Source organism: Acanthopagrus latus, chromosome 8 (assembly GCF_904848185.1).
Source record: "Acanthopagrus latus isolate v.2019 chromosome 8, fAcaLat1.1, whole genome shotgun sequence".
NCBI classification, from domain to species: domain Eukaryota; kingdom Metazoa; phylum Chordata; class Actinopteri; order Spariformes; family Sparidae; genus Acanthopagrus; species Acanthopagrus latus.
Window position 1 is genome coordinate 1255361 of NC_051046.1, and position 11323 is coordinate 1266683.

The window sequence follows — 11323 nt, forward strand, 5'->3', positions numbered from 1 at the left end:
TATACAAGCAAATTAAAACAAATATCAATTTATGTCACGTTTGACAACTTAATTAGTTTTAATATTACTGAGACATTTATTTTAGATTGTGTCAGCTCATGTCGTCTCTCAGCCTCACAGTAACTGCTGTAAAGGTTCCTGTGAGCAAGGCATTAAACCCTGAACCACTGCTCCGTTTCACTTCAGTGGTGAACTGTGTTTGTACAGCAGAGATGAGCTGAGACGGATCTTGAGGTTCTGTGTGCTGCCCGTCACCTCCGTCTGACCGGAGCAAAGATTCACGGCTCTTTGTGTTTCTGCTGAAGTCGGGTCAGAAGCCGAGCGTGTTAACGGATCTGTACGTGTCCGTCGACCCGGTTTGTCCATCAGCTTCTTCTCCAAACATAAAGATTTCATTCGCGCCGAGTCTCAGGCTCAGCTCAGTATTTCCATCCTCATATTGACTTCTCGTCTCCTCGTGTTGTTTGTGGTTCTCCCCCGGCGGCTCGGACGGCATGAAATTTCCAGCAGAGGAGGTTCTGTTTGTTATGGACGGCACGTTACAGGCCGAGACAGACGGCCGGGATCTCTGACTGAACAGAATCTGTCCGAGGAGCTCAAGAGGAAATCCCCTCAGATCTGAAACCCGGAACACACGACCAACAGCTCCGCAGAGCTTCTCCAGCTTCACTGTTGACTCCCGACACGATTCTGCATCCTCCTCGTGTTTCCAGCTCGTCTGACAGCTTCCAGACGGAGCTGCAGGTTATATTTACACAAGCTGTCAGAGTGATCACATCTCCAGCTCATCGCTTTATATGTAGGAGCTTTTATACTAAATGTAATTAATATTTACGATACAAAAGGCCATGTAAACAATGTTAATGCTGGATAATATAATACAGAAGAATCAACACAGTGATCTCAGCACGTGAAGTCAAACACTTGTTGATCTCAGTCATTCTGCAGCACATCAACATTCAGCAGCTGTAGTTTTCTCTCCAGGAAGCTCAGTTCAATACAAAATGTTTTCAAGCTTATAAACAGTATAAGACGGTCATCATGTTCTGCCTGATAGCTCCTTCAGGCTAACGTTAGCACGAAGCACACAGCCACTGCAGAGGAGACAGATGTTGTAGTCTGACTAGTAAAAACATCCATTAAGCTGTTCAGTCATTTAATCAGAACCGGTGTTGTGGTTCAGTTCAGACGTCTGGAACTTTTCCTCTTTCCATCCTCTCATGTGATTTGTGCTTCACGTCAGCGACTAAATGAAAGTAGATGTAAATGAGGTGCTGTAAACGTCGTGGTCTCTCTGCTGTATGTTTTATTGGACGGCACTTTAAGGAGGTGAAAGAGCAGCTGTCAGCTTCCATCGCTCCAAACAGACATCGCCATGATGCTCTTCATAAAGTCACATTAAGTCGTTATTCCTCAGCAGCCGTCTCTTTTCACGGGAGGAAGACGTCATGTCACACTGTGTGCTCACATCTGACAGTTTAATGTCACCAGTAAATATTCATACCACGAGGAACATGACTGAAACAGCTAAATCAGCGAGGCTTTATTCAGGATATATCCAATCTGCCGAGGAGGTCTCATTTCAATAATATATTCTTTAAAAGTGTGTCCTGCTTTGCTCGCTGCCACCCACCACACCGTCACTCAGAAACACATCAGCTCCCACAAATGATGCACTCTGGGTCGATCACATACAGTCCAAAACAAACAGAACACCACCCACAATCTCTCCGTCAGCACTCGGCTCCATACGCACTGTGAGTCTCTCAACTTTTTATGTCGAAAGATGAAAACTGTTTTAGAAGAAATTCAGACTCTGGACGAGAACTCTGAACGCGACACGCAGACGAGACTTCATGTCAGTCGGCCGTCGCTGTGGGACAAACGGCCCCTTAAAGAGTTAAAAGGTGCTATAAATAAGAGTCGTACTGATCCCAGAACACGAAAACGACCACAATACATCTGCAGGGGGCTGATGGGGGGATGTGGATCGATACCAGTGAGTCTGCAGAGCTCAGCATGCTGAGACGTCTCTCACAGAACCATGTGGAGGTAAACACAGGAGGGGACGAACCAGCCAACCGGACAAAGTTCTGAGGGGAAAAACAAGAAGCTCGAGGATGAAACAAAGAACGAGACAAGAGCCAACGAGGACAAACAGCGGCAGGAAATGAACTTAGTGAAAAATTAAAGACCCAAGAAAAAGGAAGAATGAACCAAGGAACAACCGAGGGAGGAGGAAGAAGAAGAAGAAGAAGAAGAAGAAGAAGAAGAAGAAGGATCCAAGTTACTGAGCCAGTGAACCAAGAAAATATAATGAGAACAAACAAAGAACCAACAACTGATGTTAAATCATTTTCTATAAATTAACGTCAACTTAAACATGTAGAAACAGAAAAATGCCTGTTGAGTCCACCGAGCCGGTTCTGGTGTTCTTTCAAGAACCAGTTCTTTGTTTGCCAAAGAACCGGCTCTCGACAGGAGAACCGTTTCCAGAACCGCACCAACACTTTATTTTTTAACCGTTATTCAGCAGTCGTGTCGGGTTAATGGTGCTAAATCAGAATTAGCGGTGCTAAAAGAGCAAACGCTGCCTTTCACCTTCCACCTCAGATCTTCTCTGCCAGCCACCATGCTGGTCTGGAGCCGAGCTGCTGGGTTCATCAACTGAGCATGACCACCATTTTTATAAACCAGAGCTAATGAAGCGTGTTCAGAATTTTCCACGGGAGAATAAACAAAGTTATGGATGCTAGATAGAAGCAGCAGTGGTCCGAGGAAACTCTGAGGACCGGTCGTGTTTGGATGTTGTTCGTGTTCTGATCAGCACTGTGAAGCTGGAGATGTTTCACTGACCTGCAGCAGATGATCATCAGTCCACTGCTTCATTACTTTATTTATTAGATTGGATCTTGATCTGCAGCTGTTCTGTTTCTGTTGCCCGGACTACGACCCCTCGTCAGCCACGAGGACGCCCGAGAAGTCAAATCAAGCGCCTCCTGGTCTGTCTGGACCCGACCGCACCGGCTGTCTAAAGGTTACTCTGAAGATAGAACCGAACACGGCACAGAAGTTTTTTAATATAGACGCCAGCTTTCCAGAGATAACAGGCGTCATTAAAAGTGTTTGACATTTGCTGGTGTGTGTGCGTGTGTGTGTGTGTGTGTGTGTGTGTTCGACCTTATGCAGAGCAGCTCTAATTGATGCAGCGAGGACGATGTTGGACAACAGTGAGCGATCAGATCTTCAGCTGTCAGCTTGCCAGTTTTAATTATCTCTGCTGTTAATGTCAGCGAGTCTCTGGACCCGAGTGTGAATGTAAATCAGAACCTTCTTAATTCCCCCCAAAGAAGAATTAATCTCCGTGTAGTGAAGCTCCTCGTCAGATCCAGTTCTCATTTTTGCAGCTCCGGTAAAATCATTAAAAGCAGACGGGCTAATCGCTTTAAAACAGAGTACAGTGCTCATCGCTCTGTACTCATTTCAGAACTTGTACTGAAGAGCACTCAGAGAACACGGGCCTGTGCCAAGAACTCACAGTTCTCGTTATGTTATAACTAGAAAAAGACATATTTTGTCCTTTGGATTCAAATCCTCATCAAATGCACACACCAGATTTGTTTTCACCCATGCGAGTGCTGCAGTTCATCATAAAATATAGAACGTGTTTAGAACTTCTCCTGAAGAAATTATATATGAAAGAAGTAAAAAAAGCTCCTGGATCTGTTGTTGGCAGCCGCTTTTATTTCCACAACATCCTGAGAGACAGAACAGGTGGATCTCAGTGGCTGCTGACCTTCAGAGCTACTTACATCACCGCTGCAGGTTAGAAGTGACGGCAGAGACGTTACGAACAACCAAAGACAGAAACATGCAGCCGGCCGTCTGTCGCCAGGGTTCAGCAGAGGGAGATTAATGAATGAAAGGCGAACATGCTCCTTCTGAGAGAGAACAGCTGTTCACACTTTGGTTTTACCTGAGTGAAACGATCAGGAGTGGACAGAGTTTCACATGGAACAAATGGATACAAAGAAATATCTTCATGTGTAACATCTGTGTTTAAATAGTGAAGGACGTGTTGTAGACCGTTTCACACAGTTTATACAGTGTCTCCTCTCAAAGCAAGTCTTAAATTTAACGTTTTTTCAAGGGAGTCTGGTGATTTTCTCCACAGGCGCCGATATTAGTTTTTACTGGATTTGTAAAATTTGACGTTTCCTGTCAATCAGTTTAATCAGAGGTACAACACACTGCAGACACTGAAGCAGACAGGATGCGATTATCACAGGAGAAACAGACGGCGATGCCACGACGAACTGATGCATCGTAATGTATCGTATGTAATGCTGAATCTTAAAGAAGACACCAGTGATTTAGAATCAGCTGCAGGCGTCTCACAGAGTTTAAGTTTCCTCTCATGACGCAGCGACTCTTAATATCACAACATTTGTAAGGGAGTCTGGGATGTTGCCGTTACTACCTCAAGCAACGTCATTATAAAAGATCTCTCTCTGACCCGTCGTGTGTTCTGTGTGTTCTGTGTGTTTTGTTCCCAGGTGTCTGTGGGGCTGCTCCACGGCCGGGCCTCTCACATCATCTGGCCGCCACATCGTTGGCAGCAAATCAAACCGTCTCTACCTGCAAACAGAGGACCGCTGGACACTCAGGAAGAGGAGGGATGAAGACACCAACACGCAAACATACAGTTCAGATACGTCGTAACGTCATCTGAAGTAGACGAGGTGTTCGTCAGCTGTTCGTCCGGACCGACAGACCTTCTTTTTAAAATGTCAAATTCAGGGAAACAGACGCTGGAGTCGGTCAGACAGATCGATCTGCAGCCGTCATGTGAACTGTTTGTATGTTTCGTTAATGTCACCACAGTTCAGGCGTTACTGAGTGATTGTCACAGAGCGAGCAGCCGACACGACTGATCCTCTGGTGTCAGCGTCCAGCATGTGACTGCTGCTTCTCTGCTTTATTTCACTGTCAGCTGAGTATTATTTGTTTTGGATTGTTGGCCGAATAAAAACAGATTTGAAAACATTCTTGACGAACTCTCAGAAACTTTATTTAAACAGTATTTCTGGCATTTCTATAAACAAACAGATGATGTATTAACTGTGGAGGTAATCAATAATTTAATTATGACTCACTCACCAGCACCGGCTCATTAACACATACAACTAGAATGGCTCTCGGTAGAGTGCATACCTCCGCCGCTGCCCGACAGCCCGCGTTAATTTAACCAATCCTGATCCAGTCCAGACTCTCCAGCCCTGCACCAGCTTTCACTGCCTCACCATCATCAAGTTATAAAAAGTAGGTCAAAGTGTTTCTGCATGTCGTCTGATGAATCACCTCCAGTGATGTCACTCAGCGGCTAAGTTGCATTGTGGGTAGTGTAGGCACCAGGTGGAGCAGCGTGCTCTGATATCACTGCTGGGTCGATGCAGCAGCAGCAGAGATATCGCCACAGTTTCTTCTTGCTTTTCATAACCCGCCACCTACATTACCCACAATGCAACTTAGCGACTGAGTGACATCACATGCTGCTGGTGGAGTTAAACTTTAAAACATTTTGGGTCTTTTCCCAGAAAGTTTCCGTATAGAGATCTGAGTCCAGACATCAGCCAACACTTTTTAAAATGTGTGGCAGTAAATATAAATGTTTTTCTGACTTCAGGAGCAGAATTCTCTCTGAATCTGACACAGAGCAGCTCGAGAGTCGAGGATCTGTTTGACACGCCTGCGTCTACCTTCACCTCACCAACACTCGCCTCCGTCTTCACAACAAACTCCACACATCTTCTCATCCGATGTTGACAACTCACACCTTTGAGGGAGATTAATTATTAAAGTAGCCAACAATCTCCAGCAAAAAAACATCTTTTTTAAAACTACACACAGACTGAATGTTTGAGCTCCACAGACACGTGAGACGTGTGTTTCCTCCGAGTTCGACCTCTGGAGGAAAACCGTTTGAATTCAGTCATGGGCTGAAACAATGTCTGTCATTATCTAAAAATCCATTTAACTGTGCTTTTGTTTGTGTCGGTGGCTTTGTCGCCTCTGAGCAGAGGGCCGCTGACGGTTCACACAGCGCCATGAATATTCCCTCCTTCATTAAATGCTCTGAGAGGAGAGACGAGCGTCGAGCCTCCCACATCCAGCAGGTTATCTGAAGCCTTCATTAGAGAGAAAAACACACAAGACACAACAGCCGACTTCTGGCCGACTCTCCAGCGGCTGGAAAAGCTCCGTCTCTTAAGAGGCGCAGCGCTGATTTGCATAAATCAAATTGAGGGAGCACTTGTGGTAAATTCAACCAAATGGAAGCTCTCAGATGTAGCTGTTGATTGTGTGGTGCTAACAGCTGTGTCACGGCGTAATGGGACCCTGGACGGCACAAGTGGGGCTAAATGCAGGTGTACTCAACCCTCCCGCTGAGCCAGCGTACAACAGCGGGCTCACATCTGCATAGTTAATTCACTCAGATGTGATGTGCATCGCTCTGCCGGTGCAGTCTGACATTTAAGGTTCATGTTTGAGGTCATTACACTGACTGAATTGAGCAGAACGAGTGTGTTTGCAAGAGGAGTGTCGGCCTCGTGCTGCAGCTCCAGCCTGACAGATAATATCCACTCTGGGTGATCAAGCTCGTGTTTGCACATCTTTCTGTACTTTACATCTCGCCTTTATTTTATTTGCAGAGAGCTGAAAAGACTCGTCGGTCCGTCGCTAAGCTTCTGCTCTGTTGCCGTGCCAACAAACGCTGCCAGCTGCAGCTGCTAGGATACCGCCGTCACCGCGGTGAGGTACGACCTCGTTCAGACGTGCACGAGGGAAAGTGCACGCTGGGCGGAGCTTCCCTGATGGTGTCGTTGTTTATTTATGTAACGGTTTGTTTGTTTATTGTTTGTTGTTTGTTTATTGTTTACTGTTTGTAGTTGAACTTTCCGAGTCGTTGACTTGAGAGAATCTCACAGCAGGAAAAAAACACTTCAAACATGAGTAATAAACTCATTACTGTCAGAATTATAATGTAAAAGGAAACTAATCGATCCAGTTAAAGGACAATGACACAGTTTTTATTTACTTGTGAAATCATGAAATGAGACGGGATTAAAATTTTTCCAGTTAGTTTGAATTGAATCATTCTTTATTGATATTATTCTTTTATTCATGTCTTTTTTATCAAATTATATATATTATATAGACGAAGGTCTTTTCTTTGAAATAAAGCTGTATAAATAAAGTATTTATACAGTAAAACTACGTGGACTCCTGATGTGGTGACATCACAGCTCATTCCTCCTGTTTTAAATCATGAAGTGAGTCTCAGATTTCTATCAGAGCAGTAAATCTAAAGATAAAACAACAAACGTATCTCCAACCAACATTCGTCCTCGAGGACAATCATCATTCTAACGACCTCGTGCTGTCAGGTCAAACCGACAGCCGTCTGCTGCTCGTTAGTCTGCAGGAACCTCTGCAGCGACGGGAGACGATCGCTGCTGAAGCCTCATGGAGAGTAAATCAAACCAATCATCTGGACATGAAGGTAATCCCCACATCAGTGTCACCTGTTCATGCATATTACAGCAGTTTGCCCTGTTAACTGCCCTCCGCCGTGTCTTCTGGATCCCTAATGAAATCCTGGAGCCGTCTATAAGCGCTCCGTGGCTCATTTGACTGTTTGATTGCTCCTCTCTCACGGACGTCTTGACCAGTTTGAATTGTAGGTATGCTGATGGTACAGGATCGGTCCTGCTCTCCGGGCCTGTGAGAGTCTGGGCCTCGGTGCCCTGTGGATTGGGATGTTTCCTCCAGCCCTCTAACAGATATTAAACTGGCTGATACGTGTGGGAGAATCATGGGAATGAATCTGAGTTCACCTGCTGAGTCACCGGGAGAAACGGCAGCAACTGGGTGCTTGTCTGACTCTGAATCCACCTGCTGAAGTCAGAGCCTGAATAACCCATCCGTCCAATTTAAAGACGGACAAAACTACTTATCTGAGATAAAGTCCGTAAGAAGCAGATGTTTCTATCTGCTGGAGGCTGCTCTGGTAACAGTTTTATATTAAATAATAAATATAGAGACTTCTGATCAGTTTCCAGTTGGTCTCAGCTGCACACAGATACACATCATTTATTTGGCTGAACAGAAATGTTAAAGTTGTTTCTGCTTTGTAAATAAATGAATAAATAAATGAATAAAATGTATAATTTATCTCGTCCTGGCCTAAAAGCTTTCACAGTTCACATCCCTGAGTGTGTTGGAGGCCGAACACTCTGCAGGTGGTGAGATCGAGTCAGCGAGGCGGCTCAGCAGCTCCCGGCGCGATGGACGAGACATTTCTTTCTTTCTTTTTTTTTTTTTTTCTAATTGCGTCGAAATGTCATTAAGTTCGTAATGATGTCAATAATTGTTCAACACTTAAGAAACGCTCTGAAACAAATGCAGCTTAACAACAGAGAACATTTTCACTGTTTACTGATTAAAGCTGATTATTGAGGCCCGACTCAGCAGATTTTAGGAGACTCAATCACCAAAACATCAGCAACAAGATTAGAATAATTAGTTATCACAAGTGTTGTGTGTGTGTGTGCGACATCTGAGGTTGTTTAGTTCTTAAAGATTCAAGTTGTATAATTGTGTTTCCTGCAGGAGGTTTCCAGCAGCCACACTGGTGATTATCTAAAAAGTAAAGTTTAATTTACTTTGAAGGAGCCTCGTTTCCCTCCTCCCTCTGCTCAGACAGGTAAACATGTTGATTAACTGTGAGTTCCTGATGAGGACACGCATGGACTAATTAACTAATGAAACTCCAGCAGGAAACAGACAAAGACAGGATGCGTCAAAATAAGACACATGGCCGAGACACCGTCAAAATAAAGGAAACAAGAAAAACCTAAACTGTGATATTAAGATTACAAATGAATGTTAACTCGTCGTCAGACTCACTTCATTCAAACTGGACACAAACTGAGTCAGAGCCACCAGAACAGTTCTGGTTTGTCTCCACAGTCTCTCTGGTTCAGTCCAAATCAATCCTCAGTTCACAGTAACATGAAGATGTTCCGACTCTCTCTGTCCTCTCCTGAGTCACAGTCCGGGTCAGCGCCGCTGTAAATCGCCTCTGTACTGAGTCCTCAGTCTTCACACTGACCTCTGTCGCTCTCAGAGTTCCCAGTCTGCGGTCCACACGTCTTCATTACTGAGCCCAGCTGAGCTGAGCAGTCTGGATAAAGTCCAGGCAGCTAGCAGGGCCACTAGCTGTATGGCTGACTGAGCTGATTAGCTAATGATCGCTAGCTAGCAAAGAGGAGCAGTTCTCATTATCTGGTGGTCTGCTGCCGCCTGTATTTTTAGATCTATCTTTGATTTTGGCTTCATTATACAGATGACACATTTAACCAGAAGGCAACTCACCATGAGTCGACAAATTTGTTGGGAAAGATCAAGTCAGCTGTCATACAACAACTTATATTTAGTTAATCTCCACCTGTTTTCTCCTCAGAGGAGTGAGAAGGATTTCTGGAGGTCAGAAGTCAAACGGACGTCGTTTGCCACCGTGGAGTTGAGGATGAGGTTGAAAGGTCCAGCAGCAGCAGCAGCATCATGTCCTGATGTAACTGAGCGTGTTAGAGAGATTAAAGCGTGCGTCGTCTCTCCGTGAGCTTCCAGCAGTTTCTAAGCTCGTCTGCGTGCAGCTCTGATACGTTTCATCCCGGCGAGCTCCTCAGACGGCACCGTGGCAAATTCTTTTTCTGCACGTTATGCTTCGACAATGAAAAAAACATTGGTTGAGAGAGATAACGGCTGATGAGCGCTTCCCCAATAATTTGAAAGTTGCATTTAAAAATAAAATATTTAAAACAAGTTCTCTGATAAAGTTTTTTTTCCTCTTATTTTTTGTTCTCTGGCGGTGACAGAAATTAAAGTTCATTATCTCCAGATGTCACCGTCGGGTTAGATAAAGCAAATGAAAGAGAAGAAGAATTGCCCCTTATTGGACTTTAAAGCCTCCAGTAATAACATTAAAGTGCCAGTATTACCATCCGTGTTGAATTAGAGTTCAGAGATCCATATCTGCATGACGCTCGCCTTGAATAAATCCTCTCTAATTACATAAAGTCTTCTTACACATCCCTCATAAGTTGTAAGCCATAATATAATATTGCAGGAGATAATGAAAGACATATCTTAGCTCTATAATTAAATATATTATAAGTGCCTCATAAATGTGTGCACCTCTGATATTTGTTCCCTGAATGTGACACCTGACATTTACAGGTGCCGGTGATGTTTCCACTTCTGCCTCCGTGGATGATTCCTCCTCCGACTTTCTTCTCACCATGAAACAGCTCTGATGGTGTTCGAGGTGTCGGTGAGCTGCTGGCGTCCTTGAGCAGAACAGAACCTCCTCCGGGACCAGATCCTCTCATTTATCTCCTCTCACAGCGGGGAGGTTCAAACTCTAATCTTCAATGAAATGTCATCTTGGCCTCTCCTCTGCACAGTCAGTGGCCTCGGAAAAATGTGACGGACCTCCACCATCTATTGATGATTAATTAACGGTGTGTAACCTGCACGTTCATGTCACAGCGGCTGCAGTCTGAGGAGTTAATGTGTGAGACATTTTACTACAAAGTATAAGTTCTTCAAAGAACTTTAAACTGCTCAGGAAACAGTTTCAAATTAATAAATGAGGCTGTCAGTGAGGCGATTTTTACATGTAGTTATAATATATAATGTCAATAATGAGCACATATTTTATGTCAGCTTTGCTACTAAGATACATCTTACTGTTGGTTTATTGTCATGAAAAGATGTAAGATTTCAAAAGAGCAAGTGCTGAGTTACTGACGTCAAAAAAAATATGTTGAGGAGGTGTACAGCCCTTGTAATCTAATCTACCGTTGGATTACATCTGACATGGATTATAGTTAGAGGAGCTTTGGAGACGCAGGCCTCGAGCCAGAATGAGAACCAGAACCGGAGCCGAGTGGGCAAAAGAACCGTTCAGCAGCTTCCATGATCGCCATGACAGACGTAAAAAGACCGGCGAGCACTTTGAGGTTGAGCCGTAGCATTACAGTCAGGTGTTACTGTCTCTGGTTCAGGTCACGTCAGATTATCCTGCTGTTTCTGTTCTGAGCTCCAAACTTTCACTGCCACAAAAATGCCTGACGTGTGTTTACGTTTTCAAATGTTAGCATTGTTATAGCATTTCAAGCTAGCACGTAACATTAGATTACATCTAACAAATTGTTGACTTAATTGTTTGAGGCACCTGGGATTTTGTATATTTCTA

The 11323-nt window shown here is 44.2% G+C and overlaps 1 protein-coding gene across 2 annotated transcripts in view; it reads left to right on the plus strand.

Moving 5' to 3' along the window:
* The window catches only part of immp2l (inner mitochondrial membrane peptidase subunit 2), a 107393-nt gene extending 102345 nt beyond the window's left edge, over positions 1-5048 (plus strand). For both annotated transcript variants that reach the window (XM_037108508.1, XM_037108507.1), the window contains exon 6: positions 4557-5048. In XM_037108508.1, coding sequence (XP_036964403.1) covers positions 4557-4682 — 126 coding nt within the window. In that variant the 3' untranslated portion in view covers positions 4683-5048. The remainder of the gene's footprint in view (positions 1-4556) is intronic.
* Positions 5049-11323: the final 6275 nt, after the last annotated feature.